This window comes from Bos indicus x Bos taurus, chromosome 8 (assembly GCF_003369695.1).
Source record: "Bos indicus x Bos taurus breed Angus x Brahman F1 hybrid chromosome 8, Bos_hybrid_MaternalHap_v2.0, whole genome shotgun sequence".
NCBI lineage: Eukaryota > Metazoa > Chordata > Mammalia > Artiodactyla > Bovidae > Bos > Bos indicus x Bos taurus.
The window spans coordinates 100,838,220-100,853,769 of NC_040083.1; the positions used below are offsets into that span (position 1 = coordinate 100,838,220).

At 41.8% G+C, this 15,550-nt stretch overlaps 1 protein-coding gene across 5 annotated transcripts in view; it reads right to left on the reverse strand.

The window, feature by feature from the left end:
• The window catches only part of ECPAS (Ecm29 proteasome adaptor and scaffold), a 110,192-nt gene that overhangs the window by 23,504 nt on the left and 71,138 nt on the right, over positions 1 to 15,550 (reverse strand). For all 5 annotated transcript variants that reach the window (XR_003512387.1, XM_027550503.1, XM_027550504.1 and 2 more), the window contains 12 exons: positions 15,352 to 15,524; positions 13,996 to 14,097; positions 11,490 to 11,613; positions 9,545 to 9,690; positions 9,117 to 9,171; positions 8,062 to 8,176; positions 7,432 to 7,500; positions 6,601 to 6,718; positions 6,147 to 6,314; positions 2,275 to 2,354; positions 1,490 to 1,595; positions 659 to 706 (listed from right to left, as the gene is read on the reverse strand). Coding sequence is in view for 4 of the 5 variants with exons in the window: in XM_027550503.1 (XP_027406304.1) it covers positions 659 to 706; positions 1,490 to 1,595; positions 2,275 to 2,354; positions 6,147 to 6,314; positions 6,601 to 6,718; positions 7,432 to 7,500; positions 8,062 to 8,176; positions 9,117 to 9,171; positions 9,545 to 9,690; positions 11,490 to 11,613; positions 13,996 to 14,097; positions 15,352 to 15,524 (1,304 nt within the window). In the remaining variant the exon portion in view is untranslated. The remainder of the gene's footprint in view (positions 1 to 658; positions 707 to 1,489; positions 1,596 to 2,274; positions 2,355 to 6,146; positions 6,315 to 6,600; positions 6,719 to 7,431; positions 7,501 to 8,061; positions 8,177 to 9,116; positions 9,172 to 9,544; positions 9,691 to 11,489; positions 11,614 to 13,995; positions 14,098 to 15,351; positions 15,525 to 15,550) is intronic.

The window sequence follows — 15,550 nt, forward strand, 5'->3', positions numbered from 1 at the left end:
CTGCAAGGCATATACAGCTAGAACACATTAGAAGGCCCTGATACACCACAAAACAAAATGCAAATGGGAAACTAGTTTCAAAAAGGCTACCAACCTCGTAACTATGAAAGGCAGGTTAACACATAAACAGAGCACTAATGAAGAGAACAGATGCTTGATCTAAATGTCATGTGTGCTTCAGAGTCAAGAGAAAGTCGTATCTTATATAAAGGCCCAGAGGAGCCGACCATTTAAAGAGCCCAGAGATAAACTTTGTTAAAAATACTCATATTCTAATGTCATAGCACCCAGTTTCCCATTCACTGGGTTTCCCTCATGGCTCAGCTGGTAACAAATTCACCTGCAATGCGGGAGACCTGGGTTTAATCCCTAGGTTGGGAAGATCCCCTGGAGAAGGGAAAGGCTACCCACTCCAGTATTCTGGCCTGGAGAATTCCATGGACTACACCCCACGGGTTCGCAAAGAGTTGGCACATGACTGAGTGACTTTCACTTTCTTTCATTTTTCCACTCATCGTTAAGAACGGTAGGTTGTAACATGAAGTCAATTACAATGCAGTTAAATGTCACTTTATATGACAAAAAAATTATTATTATTTTCATTGTCACATAGAATCCTGCCCCACTTCACCCCCAGTAAAAGATTAAGAGTTTTCACCTTGCTCAGAGTTTTCAGAGCTAGTTCTGCTGCTTTTCGTACAGATTCCTAAAAAAAAAAAGAGAAGTCTGATATCATACAAGTCAGAGTTTCCATCTCATCTACCCTCAAACGTGCATTTAAACTGCCTCCAAATCTACACAAACTGATGAAAAACCCTACTTCCATTAACAAGTAAAAACAATCTTTCACTAGGCTCTGTGCCCATCAAGGAGCATATTACCATGATGGACTATTATTTTTTAAATTAGATACAACCTATTTTGACCCTACAAAAATATGGATATTAAGTATAACAGCTTAGAAACTAAATTGATTATAAAAGCAACTGTGTGAAGACGTATGTGAAAATTCTCAAAAACCTAAAAAATCTCTGATGAATAAAGAAAAAAAAAAGAAGCATCTAATTTTAATTGTAAGATTGAAAAATCTAAAATATAGATTGCGAAGGCAAAATTCAGAGAAAAACTGGACACATTATTTGGGAATGACTGATTCAACTTATGAAATTGATCAAGTAGAATTATATTGGATTATTTCTAAACTATTGTTTGTCCTTCATCAATAGCATCACAAGATCTCTACTGAAAGAAAATCAAGCAGTAGCTACCCTTTATTTTTAAAAAAAAGGTAATTAAATTTAGACCTAAAGCTACCTAACCTTACCACTTCACAGACAGATCAAGACTGAAACTTTGGAGGAAAATTCAGAAAATTCTGGTCTTCTAAAAAATTGTCTGGATACTGAATTTTGAAATATGTAACATACATATCTTAACAATTCCAATTTCTGCTAGTCTACAAATAAATGCATGTTTATTTATACAGTACCTTTATATCATCTTGTACTCTAAAGAGGGTTTCCCAAATTTCTGGAAGTTTATCAATGATGTCATCTAGGGGTCTTCCTCTTAATAAATCATTCAGAGCTAAGCAGCTGAAAATAAACAATTTGGTTTCAAATATATGATCAAAAAAGCTCAGTCTTTTACTACAAAATATTCATATAAGAATACGGTTTCTGCCTATATGTGTACTCTTAACCCCTTTACTCCAAGATAGGTATGCGTACTCTCCCTGTGATGCCTGATATACCACAGGCATAAGGCATTTACAACCATCAAATGTCTGTGTCCCGCAACTATAATACAATCTCTTTCAGATGACATGTCATCATTTTTTACTTAGCAGTACACTTCAGAGCCTAGCACACACTACCAAGCACGTGGCAGACACTGAGTAGACCTAAATTATTTACGGATAAATAAATGCTACCCTACAAAGTTATGAGACTATATAAACGTACCCTGATGTCTAATTTAACAAGTGATCGTCTACTTTAATCAGGCTGGCCAAAAAGTTCGTTCAGGTTTTTCAGTATGGTGGCATGGAAAAATCTGAACAAACTTTGGCCAACCCAGTAAATCATACTTAGAAAAACTAAGACAACTTAGGAAAACCACTGGCTATAGCTTAAATGTTATTAATGATCTAACCCAACCAGAAATATGCTTTTCAGTGGCTTTAACGCATTCTTTTTGCACAAGGTATAAAACTTGGAAATTTGAAGGGGAAAAAAATGCAGTTTTTACTAGTTATATCTCCAAAAATGATACCTGGATTCTCGAACTCGCCACATATTGCTGGTCAGATTCTTAACCAAATCTTGAAGAATTTCCTTCAAATACTTATCCACCTAATGATAGTAAAAGGATAAAATTAAAAATTCAAAATCCATCAATAATCAAATGTGCATCTCTACCACACTGTTTCTATATGTAACAGGCTAAGTGTCTCTCTAGGCCTTTCAGTCCACAAGTCTCTCCCCACTTTGGTTGCTAAAAGCTGCCCAACCGATCATCTTAAAATGCAAGCACGATCTCTTATTTTCCTCAGTGTGTGATAATAAAGTCCAGTCACCCAAGTATGGATATGAAGACCTCCTGCAACTCTCTGGCTCCCACGGTCTCATGTCCTATCTCACCTCCATTCACCTCCACTTCCTGGCACATATCACCTCGAGCTCTTCTATCACCTCCTTGCCTGGCTAACTTCTATTTCTCCAAGATTCAAATCAGGCATCACCTTCACAGACAAGAACCATCTATCCTGCCCCATACGCCCACGGCACCTGCTTAAGAGCATCATATCAGCCGGCACAGTCACGGTCCTGCCCCTTCACACTGAGACCCCAAGGGCAGGGACAGCATCGCACTTGTGTTTGCCTCCCTGGTACCTTGCACAGTGTCTGGCACATGAAGAAGGATCTGACTGCTCAGAATGAAGATGAATTTAACCTTTTAGCTTTGCTATACACTTCTCCATTTGATAATAACAACACACTGATAGCAGATTGACTTTGACTGATTCAAAACTGGGAATGGAATACGACAAGGCTGTATATCATTACCCTGCTTATTTAACTTATATGCAGAGTACATCATGTGAAATGCCAGGCTGGATGAATCACAAGCTAGAATCAAGACTGCTGGGGGAAATATCAGTAACCTCAGATATGCAGATGACACCACCCTAATGGCAGAAAGTGAAGAGGAACTAAAGAGCCTCTTGATGAAGGTAAAAGAGGTGAGTGAAAAAGCTGGCTTGAAACTCAACATTCAAAAAACTAAGATCATGGCAAAAAAGAAGAGGGAAAAAGCAGAAGCAATGACAGATTTTATTTCCTTGAGCTCCAAAGTCACTGTGGATGGTGACCACAGCCATGAAATTAAAAGACACTTGCTCCTTGGAAGGAAAGCTATGACAAATCTAGACAGCATACTAAAAAGCAGAGATTATCACTTTGCAAACATCAGTCAGTATACTCAAAGCTACGGTTTTTCCAGTAGTCATGTACAGATGTGAGAGTTGGACCATAAAGAAGGCAAACCACCCAAGAATTGATGCTTTCAAATTGTGCTGCTGGAGAAGATTCTTGAGAGTCCCTTGGACAGCAAGGAGACTAAACCAGTCAATCCTAAAGGATATCAACCCTGAATATTCATTGGAACGACTGGTGCTGAAGCTGAAGCTCCAAAACTTTGGCCACCTGATATGAAGAGCCGATTCACTGAAAAAGACCCTGATGCGGGGAAGGCAGAAAGAGAAGGAGGCAGCAGAGGATGAGATGGTTAGATAGCATCACCGACTCAACGGACACAAATCTGAGCAAACTCTGGAAGAAAGTAAAGGAGAGAGGAGCCTGGCACGCTGCAGTCTGTGGGGTCGCAGAGTCGGACAGGACTTAGCAACTAAACAACAATAACAGAACTTCAAAACTTATGGCTTTTCCACTTTTACTCTCATAGGTAAGAGAGGTTTTGTTATCCTCACTGATATGCAAGAAAACCAAGAGAGGAAGGGAATAATTCATCTAAGAGTAAAGAAACTGATGCCTTTCTAAGCCCATGTCTCTAGACAGCCTCCAGTGATCTCATCCACATCTGTGGCTTTACCTTCCACGCACAGAGATGACACTCACATCTCAAGAGCCTCGGCCTGGGCCCTGAACTCAGCCTACATGATCTCGGCTGACTCATCTGTACCAAGCACTCTCCTAGAGCAAACAGAACTCGTTGAACCCTCAGAGGGAAACCCTCCAGTGCCTTCCAGCACCAGACCAGAGAGAGAGGAACGGGCCACATCGTGCTTAGGGATGGAAAGACACGGTAAGGGTCATGGGGTTTGTTTAACTCAACTAGGATTTGCTGTATGACACAGGGAGCTCAACTCAGTGCTCCTTGACAACCTAGAGAGGTGGGAAGGGATGGGAGGTAGGAGGACGTTTCAAGAGGGAGGGGACATATGTTTACCTATGGCTGATCTATGCTGCTGGCAGGAGAAACCAGCACAATCTTGTAAACTAATTACCCTCCAACTGAAAATAAATTTAAAAAAATTTTTTAAGAAATACAAAACAGAAAAAAAGAACAACTAGACAGGAGATCAACAGCATGATAAAACTACCTAGATCCAACAGACGTTTATGGAACATTTTCTTTTCAATAACAGCAGACTGCAAATTCTTCTGAAGTATACATGGAACATTCTCCAGGGTCACTATTTGCAAGGTCATGAAATGTTTCAAAACATTTAAAAGGATTGAAATCATACAAAATGTGTTTGATCATAATGGAATAATAATAAATAATAATACATTAATAATAACAGGAGGAAACTATATCATTCAACGCATGATATTTTCATGTTTTTCACATGGAATGCTCTGACCTACTCCCATCCTTGGAAAAACAACAGCTAAAATAAAATAGTATCTGCTTGAAAAGATAAATCAATAAAAAATAAAGTGATCTAGGAAGCCACCAAAGGATCTCAACCCAAAACACAATCCAATTTGCACTTTTAAAAATCACTTTTACTGCTGGTAAGTCAATGAAGGAGGGCAAATAGAAAAGATGACAACGTATTCATTAGGGAAGAACTAGGAAAAAAGAGAGTAGATTCAAGCAACATTTTGCAGGGAATTCCATGGCAGTCCAGTGGTCAAGACTCAGTGCTTTCACTGCCACGGGCTCAGGTTCGATTCCCGGTCAGGGAGCTAAGAGCCTGCAAACCACACTGTGAAGTCAAAAAAAAAAAAAAAAAAGAAAAGAAAGAAAGAAATACCTTGGAAGAAGAATGAACAGAATTTGCTCCTAGATTCAACCGAGGGTGGGATGAGACAGACAACAGCCAAGATGCTGCCCAGTTTTGCAGCTTGGGGAAATGGACATAGAAGGAGAGAGAGGGAAGGCTGTGATGGTTTTTGTTTTGGGCCACGTGGCATGTGGGATCTTGGTTCCCAGAACAGGGATCAAACCCGCATCCCCTGCAGTGGCAGCACAGTGTCTTAACCACTGGACCTCCGGGGAAGTCCCAAGGGAAGGCCGTTTTTCTTAAGTCCTGTTCTGAATGTGTTATGTCTAACATATCTTGAAATGACATCCAAGTGACAATGTCAAGCAGGCAGTGAGATATAGCAATACAAGTCAGGAACATAAGTCGTGCCTGGGTCAGAAGATTAAGACTGGGAACGATCACAATCAAGGTGACATTTACAAGCCCTGGACCTGAGAGCTCATCTCAAAGGAGAAAATGGAGAGAGAAAAAGGTACTCAGAGGCAAGTCCTGAGAAATCCTAGTATCTAACAATGCGAGAGAATACAAGAAGCAGCCAAACACGGTAACTGCCTGCTTCCTCATCCACCTCCTGTTCTCCACCGCATCAGTGCTATCGACACAGCTTCCACTGGTGTGGATACACTGCCAGTTCCTTAGCCATCCACCCACTAGACATTTCATTACTTCTATTTTTGAGGTTTCAGTAAATGTTGTCATGAGCGTCTTTGGTACCTTGAAAGGAGGAAGAAAGCAAAAAGATGAAAGAAAGTCTATTCGTTTAAACAAACAGGTATACAGAGGAGAAAGGAAGGTAAGCCTGGGTTTACACCCCGCCTGTAATCTGGGACAAGCGTTCACAGATACTTGCCATTGACTTGTCAGTGACCAGTGCGTTCCAAATACTTGTCATGGCCTGTCGAATGCCAAGGTTGGGATCAAACTGGTAACGATAAAGACGCGGAACTAGCTGAGGCAGGAAAGGAGCCAGCTGTTCTCCAGCTCTGGTAGCAATTACATTGAAACCAAAAGCAGCACCCTAAAAAGACAGTAGCAAGGTGAAGTGGCTCAGACACACCTATTGCAATAAAATATTAACACATTAAATACCACACAAGTTCCCCTCCTAGCCTTGTCCCTGAAGACATCCTGATTTACCGAGTGTCCAGTATCAACACTATACCAGCTCTGGGGTGGGACGGAGCTCTCTCACCACAGACGTGTACAAAACACACTGTGTTATCAATTGTCACCATCTGCCAGTGAGGCAGGTTTGATTTGAAGGGAAGAAAAAAAAATAAAACTGTTGGGCAACAGCCACTTACCTTCCTCGAGTTCCACATCGCATGATGGTTGGCTAGATTCATAAATTTATACACCAGATCCGGCTGACTAAGATCACTTGCCAGAGAACAGAGCTCCTTGTAAGTAGAGAGGCCCTGGCTTGAAAACAAGAACCAAAAAGTACACAGTAATGTATTTCTCTACCTCCAGTCTAACAAAAATTACACTACCAATATTACTAGACATTTTAAAATTACATTTTCACTAAATTTCCAATATTGAGTTATCTCTTTACCACATAGGCAGAGAACCAGGGTGAAGAGAAACTAAGAAGTCGCCTAAGTCAGTTCTCAGCAACAGCTGGTGAATGACCTAAGGTACATACGATGCCCGTGCGGGTGGAGCCCTCGTCACCTCTGAGGCAGTGATAATCCTTCAGTACACTGTGCACCAAAGTCTGTGGATCCTGACAGAGCCGTCTAAAGACAACTTCTGTCTTCCTTACGTCTTTTCTAAGCTAGAGTGATAAGAACTTTTTTGAATCGCCCTCCCAGTCCAGTCCTGGGCTCCTTGATGGGTCAGGACCTCGTAAATGTGGGCAGCAGTTCAGCTCCTTCTTGGCTCCTGGCCGCGTCCTGCCCCCTTACTCCCCAGGTGAGGACCCCGGGGTCCCCTTCAATCAATTCCAGCACACAGAGTTCCATCTCAGTCTGGTTTCCAGGAAACTGAATCTAAAAACCTATGCTTTTTCTTTGAAGGGTCTTCTTCCGCTAACACACAACACTTCCCACAAAGCTGGAAATCAACTTGGTGAGTGTCCTCTCCACTGGACGGAAGGCGTCTCCAATGATGGGTGGATTTGGCACACTTACCCATCAGGGGTTTTGCCAAGGCTTCCTCCCTGAAACACCACTGTCTCTCCGGAAACTTCATGTTTAGCTCTAAACGAAAACAACAGCAAGAATTTACATGAGCCTCAAAATTTTCATACTGCCATTCAACTAATGTAAACATTTCAGCTGTAAACTGATAAAATCAACTCCTTATTAAGTATCTACAGTGAGCAAGATGTAAAAGCCAACTCGCCCTTCCCATTAGCCTGAGAATTCTGTAAAATAAAGTCTAGGAAGAACAAATAGATTCTCTTCACAGATCAGACTGTGCGGGATATGCAAGTCCTCTTTCCTGTCTTCATTTCCGTTTAGCCAATCATAATTATGGTACTTCTGTAATCCAATGCTTTACCTGTTCCGAGACCATTCAGTTTTCAAAGCCTGAGTTATTGGCATGTTTGTAAACAGTAATTGAGTTTACTTTCTACACAGTATACACTGGATAATTAAACTGCTGTCCACAGCGTAGCAGGTGACGACTTGCAATTTAGAAAAGGCTTAATAAACAGGAAAACCAAAAGCTGAACTTCCCTTCTTCCACTGCGTATTCTTGGTATGTACAAAGCTTGCCCTGCGTGTTCAAATCTGAAGTTTCCAAGTTCACTGTACCTTTTGCCAGTCATCAGTGTTTCTACAAGAGTGGAAACCAATTCCTGTTGGTCTTGTTCATTGCCCAATTCATACACCAACCCAAGGCCTTTTGAGGCAACATCCTGGCTCAGTTCTACACAAAAGTCAGACAAAACAATATTCTTTTAAGAAAAATTTGTTCTCTAGCCATCAAGTGAAAAAAACTTTAATAAACCTGTAACATTAACCAAAAATGATATCAAAGCAAAGATATGAAAACACCATCAACCTATTTTGTTAAAAAAATGTATTAAATCATCTGAGTGGACAGGACACCAGCCAAGTCCCTTAAATGAGAACTGCATTCACACAATACCCAACTCACAAATCAAGCCAACCCTGCTGGGCCTCAGTGGGCAGTGCGCAGTGACCAACGGTCAGCGGATGCAAGGTGCACACACGAGACGTAATCCATTTCAGGAGAACCCACGGGTAATTTTTAAATGAAAGCTCAATATTATATCACACGTTTAAGACAATTTATAAAACAAAGCTACTATTTAAATATCTAATACATATATTTGCACCCTCTCCTAGCTTAAATCAAAAAGGGAAAAAATAAATCCTAAGTAGGAGAAAGCTATTATTAGTAGAAGCTACGAACGTTAAAGATAGCCTCGGCTCCACTTTCAAATGCAAAACTGATCTAATGAATAAATGATTCATTAATGAATAAAATGGATGGGCTTCTCAGGTGGCGCTATAGTAAAGAACCTGCCTGCCAATGCAGGAGACATAAGAGATGCAAGGGATGTGGGTTTGATCCCTGGGTCAGGAAAACACCTTGGAGGAGGGCATGGCAACCCACTCCAGTATTCTCGCCTGGAGAATACCATGAGCAGGGGAGCTTGGCAGGCTACAGTACATGGGGTTGCAAAAAGTTGGACACAGCGGAGCAATTAACACACACAATGAATAAGTACGTAAGAATCAAGTTTCCTGTAGCCTTCTCTTATGGTCATAATCTAGATTTTTCAAAATTTACGATACAAGCTTAAAGAAGTTTGGAAATCAAATATTTACCAATAACTTACCATCATTTTCTGACAGAACAGAAACAAATGCACTCTGGATTTCTTTAAGATGAGACTGAAATAAGAAAAGAGACATTCAGAACACTGAAACTCTACCCCCTTGGGAGACTGAGAATCTTGCTCTCGGGGTCCACACCACCTGTGAAGGTGGCCAAGCTACCTGAAGGCTGTACCACTGACAGCAGTCCACTCACACAGTCCAAACCTCCCCGTCCCCCCACTTCCTCTGGCTTTACCCCTTCAGGTTAAGAATCATCCTCCAGTGCATATACACCAGGGATCAGCCTTCATTCCTTCACGTGTAGCTTACTTCACAGTATCTGTTACTGGTTAACGGCCCTTACCCCATACATTTCCCTCCGACACCTATTATAAATATTTCATAAACAGCCTGCAGCAGAGCTGCATCGCGCTTGGAGATGGCCTACCTTCACTTCACTGTGGGTACTGAGCTTCCTCACAAGGGAAAGGAGCCAGATGCACGCTGCTTGCCTCACATGTGGGTTGGGACTGATGATGTGTTTATTTAAAATCACATCCAGCACCCAGGGGACCACATCATTAACTTTGGCTCCTAGGGAAAAGAAAAGAATGACAAGAAGCAAATTAAAATAACTGAACAGAGCTTCTGAAAAAAATATCAAATGTTAATCAACATTTACTCAACAGAACAATCCTACAACATATTAATATCTAAACAAATAAGGTGCTTAAATAAATTGCTGAAGGAACTGATAATCATTCACTTCAGAACCCAGCATAAACTAAATAACCTTTCAAAGGTACTCAGACACCCCTAGTTTCCTAGAATGAAAAACCATCACCAACATGGGGGAGGTTAGGCATATGCAGTGGCGGAGGGTGTGGAAAACCTCTGCGCCTTCCTCTTCATTATGCTCTGAACCGAAAAAACTTCTCTAAGACACTATCTTAATTTTTTTAATATCCGTATGATTAATGTAATTTTACTCATTTAAATCATGACTGCAGGAGAAAAAAGTTATTTCCCTTCCTTCATATTCACTTGTGAACCTTAACTGCACATTAAGTTTTTAAAATAAATGGGTTTTTTTGTTTTTAAATTTTTATTGGGGTATAGTTAATTTACAATGTTGTGTTAATTTTGCCTTAATTTTCATGATCCCCATCTTCTCTGGTGTCAGCAATTTTTCTTTCTCTGCCGTATCCTTCCCATCTCCCACCTAAAAACTAACACGAAAACCAACCTCTATTACCCTCGCCTTCCTCCTCCAGCTACTACACCGCTGTTCTCCTTCCCTGTCCCTCCAGAGCTCCCCAAGCTCAGCACTACTGAGGCCGGCAGGATTAGCCTCAGCGGGACCTCTGGCTATGGACAGCCATCCTGTGCCCGGAGGATGTTCACAGCATACAGGAGATGTGAAGTCACTCTATCTGTAACGTGCAGTCAGAAAGTGCACATTCCTTCACCTACACAGTCACTAAAAGCCAGAGCAACTCAGTGGAGAGACGTACCTGCAGCATGATTGGCACTGTGTGATAACGAATCAGGGGTGGGCTTCCCTGGGGGTAAACAATCTGCTTGCCAATGCAGGAGACACAGGTTCAACCCCCTGGTCTGAGAAGATTCCACTTGTCAAGGAGCAATTAAGCCCAGGAGCCTTACTGAGCCTGTGCTCTGGAGCCCACACGCCCCGACTCCTGAAGCCCAAGTACCCTAGAGCCTGTGTTCCACACAAGAGAAGCCACCACACTGAGAAGCCCAACACTGCAACTCGAGAAGAGCCCCTGCTTGCCACCAACTAGAGAAAAGTCCACACGCAGCAACAAAGACCCAGCACAGCCAAGAAAAAATAAATAATATTACTGATGCAGGGGGCAGGATGCGGGAGGGCAGTAAGGCTCCAGAGGGAGGGATGTATGTCTAATTATGGCTGATTTGCGTTGCTAAACGGCAGAAACCAACACAACATTATAAAGCAGTTCTCATCCAATTAAAAAATCAATTAAAAAGGAAAATTACAAAAAAAAAAAAAAGAATCGGGGCACACAAAACTTGGGAGATTGCTAGGCCTTGACCTCTGACACTGGCTAAACACCCCAAGGAATCCTCATGGACAGAGCACAGGTTTGAAGGGAATCGACAGCTAACTCCTTGGCCTCCTTGCCAGAGGACTAAAGAAACGGTTCTTGCTCATTTTGTGCTCCGTCTCCTTTAACCAGCTATCTTTCTTGACTGAGCCGAACTCAGAAGACATATACAATTATTGGAAAAAGAGTCAAAAAAAAAAAAAAATGGAACGTATATATTTTTTCCTCTGGCTTCAGAGGTGGTAACAAGAACAGAAGAGAGTTACGTGGTGGGAATAAACGCATTAATTGACTACAAGGTACCGGCGGGGGGCGTATACTCCTCCTCGGTCACCAGCCAGGCATCCCGGGCAGCCACAGAACTAGTCCCTGTCGCGGCACTGGTGATGGCTTCACCGATGGTGAACTGCAGTTCTATTTGCTTGGCCTGCAATGAAGGGGACAGAAGCCAGGGGTCAGAGGGAACATTTTAAAAACATCCATTTCCATAACAAGGCCGCTTACTGGTCTTGTTTCTCAGCGTGCTTTGTTTGTTTCCACTCTTGCCTGGAACGCTCTAACAGGATGGTTGGAAAGTGGGGCAGGGTGAGGGAACAGAGCGCCCAAGAAGGACTTGAGGATCTTTTCCCAAGTCCACGTTGCACTTTTCACCTAAGCAGAGAACCAATAAGCGATTTTTAATCTTTGGAAGACTGGAATCATTCACTTGGGGAGAAGGGACAGACTGCGAAGCCATACACATCTCGAGGGAAATTCTGTCTCTCATCAGTTAAGTTTAACAGCACTAAACTCTGAGCCTCAACGTCGTTTGTAACATGAGCATAAATAATACCATCACCCACCTCATTCAGGCCATAGGGATTAAACAAGGTTAATGTACAAACGGCAACTAGTAGACACCTGATTGGTAGTAACTGTACAATAACATTGGCCTTCATCACTGACAGACATCTCCTCTCTGTACACTTAAATTACATGACATCTGCAAGATCCTCTCAAATGGTTGTCAGGGCTTCCCTGGTAGCTCAGTCGGTAAAGAATCTGCCTGCAGTGCAGGGGACCCGGATTAGTTCCCTGGATTGGGAAGATCCCCTGGAGAAGGGAATGGCAACCCACTTCAGTACTTTTGCCTGCCATGGACAGAGGAGCCTGGTGGGCTACAGTTCTCGGGGCCACAGAGAGTCAGAACGACTGAGAGACTAACAGACAGACACACACACACCTCGAGGCTGCGAAGAGTCAGAAACAACTAAGAGACTCACTCACACTCACACTCACACTCACACACACACACACACGGGGCCGTGAAGAGTCAGAAACGACTGAGACTCACAGACACACAGACACATGCTCTACCAGCCAAGGGCTTTAGGCTTGTAAGGCATCAGGTGCTGACACCTCACGCCTCCTTCTCTGAGGAAGAATGACCCAAGGGCTTTGGTCTTACAGCCTTCCTGGTCAAAAGCTTCTCTTGGCAACTCTAAGCTGAGAAAAGCTATCTCAGCACAGAGGATCTCATAATAGGGGTTCATTTTATGTGCCTGTTTTTACACGTTCACATGTTAATACAATGTAGTTGGCATTACAAACAAAAACAAAACTCCCTAACTCCATCTGTGAAGATGATATGTAGACTTTTAACTATTCTAGAAATAAAGAGTGGCTGAATAGAGATCATTACATTATTATTCTCTCTACTTTGGTGCATGTCTGAAATTTTCCATAATAAAAAGTCAAAAGAAAAAACAACCACAAAAAACCTTTAGAACTCTGTCCTAGCTGACTGTGAAGATATTTTGCTTCTGGTTCTTGCTCTTTTTTTTTAAAATCCTTTACTCTCTCCAGCATATTTCAAGCTGTTCATATTTCTAAATTTCTAAACTCTTATAATGTCCTCAGTAGCAAGTTAAGAATCGAGACAAACCTTCATTTATTTATATAAAACTGGAAGAAACCCATCTATATCACAGATTTAAAAAAAGAAAAAGGATGAGAAACCAGACATCACAAACTTTTCCCCAAGAGATTACAATGTCAGTGATATCCAGGGAGAATCTGACATGAGTTTAATTTCTTGTCAAAAAATTTCACCTCAAAAATACTTCATCGAGACTCTACCAATCACACCGCCTGGCCCCAGTTTTATGGGCTGCAGGGTTACAAAACAAACTCTGCCTTCAGTCTAGTGGGCAATTAGAAACTGTGATAAATGTGAAGAAAAATATGGAGAGGCAAGAAAGCACAGAGAACTAACGAATCTACCCTCGTGTGAAGGGCCAGGGGAGTTTTCCAAAGAGGTACAGCAACAACCTGAGAAAGAAGAAGTAAATAAGGGTCTTTCAGAAGCTCAGAACAAAGACAGACAAAGAGGCCAGTGAAGAAAAATGTGAGTAAGTGAAAAGAACCGAAGCCCGATTGGGGCCAATTGTGTTGAGTCACTGATCACACTGGCTAGCAGCTGTCTACTTGGAGGTCTTCTCCACCACACTGGACGTTTATCTAGAAGACATCAGACTCAAGAGCAACCAGAACACCAGCACCTACTCCCCACAGCCAGCTGACTGGGTGTATTTCCCCTTCTACTCACCCTGCACCACACTTTACAGAACAAATCATGAGATAGGGACTTCCCCGCACAGGTGACTCAATCAATGCCATGTCTAGCACAGCCCACAGCTGGTACTCAGTAAGCACTTGGTGAATGAATGAATAAAAGTCTCATTTTAAAACCTCACAACATGCAAAATTCCAACAATAAAAAAATGCCTTTTGTCTGAATGACTTAACAATCAGATAGCAATATAAATACCTCCACAGAATCCATCAGACCTTGCAAGAGGAGCTTCTGGTGAGGAAAATCTCCATCCCCAACTGGAAAATACCCCAGTGTTTGGATAGCTCTTTCTTTCATCTGGAAGAACAGAGAAATTTTTTTTTAAATGAACTATATAACAGCTTGGCCCCAGAAAAATGTCTTCTGGGAGAAAAATGAGAAGGTAGGGTGGAGGAGTCTGTCTAACTAAATGCATCAGTGTTTTTTTTTTAAGCATTCAATTTTACAGAATTATGTATATAATACACTGGAGGTTGAAAGACACGAAACTAAGTTTATTAAGGGTCCACCACTACAAAAGAAGGAAGCACAGCCTTTAGCTCAGTGCCCTACAAACCAGAACAGCTATAAATGTAGACTCTGGGCCCAGAAGAACCTAAGATCGGGTCACAGCTAGACCGTTTTTAGTAGCCTTTGAGGCTGTGTGACCTCAGGCAAGTTACTTCACTTTTCTGAATTTTCCTCCTCTGGGAAAACAGAGATGACAAGCATACTTACTCCACTAGACTTTCTGAGGATTCAGTTAACAAAAGCATGTGAAGCACTCAGCATATGCTTGGATGGTAATGACTAGCTAATAGCAGCCAATAAAAATTACATTGCGATCTTCTCGGTAAGTTTTAAAAAATAGCTAGATTGAGAATAAGATTACATATTTATTAAACTTGTAGTAAACTGAGTTTTTCTGTTCATTAAATCATCTTACATTTCAACACTGAGGTACTCTTATCCCAAAGAAAAATTTTAAAGTCTGTGAAGGTTTTTATCTAAAATTAAAATACTATAAAGATCCTCTGGGCTTCCCTGGTAGCTCAGACAGTGAAGAAACTGCCCAAAATGTAGGTGACCTGGGTTCGATCCCTTAGTTGGGAAGATGCCCTGGAGAAGGAAATGGCAACCCATTCCCGTATTCTGGCCTGGAGAATCCCATGGACAGAGGAGCCTGGTGGGCTACAGTCCATGGGGTTGCAGAGTCAGACACGACTGAGTGACTTTCACATTCACATTCAAAGGTCCTTTTCCTCAGAGATGACTCACACTGCTTACTAATGCCCAAACTTATTAAAACCCACCTGGTTATAAGGAGGCTAAGATTTAGATCTGGTCTGAAATTATAAAAATCATATAACTATTTAACACTTTATTACCTACCTTTTGCATGACAGAAGAATAAACTTGATGCATTTAATCTTTACCCAAATCTTAACAAGTTATGGGCCTTAATTGGAGTAACTGAGTCAAAAGGGCACACATAACAAGGCTATATACAAATCACCCACAACTCAAAGTTAAACAGTTTTTAGAAGAGAAGGGTAAAAGTAAGAGACATGCCTTATTTGTTTCTTTACTGGAGGGTATTCTGTTTAGCAGGCTTTCCACAAGATGCAGCTTGGTAAAGCCCGACCCCTCACTGGGGACTGGGAGGGGACCATTTCTGCCAATTTCCCCCAGGGCTGTACAGGCAGCAATCGCCAAGAGAGGGGAGGTACTATCCAAAAATGAGCCTGTGAACACATTTACACAGAAGAGA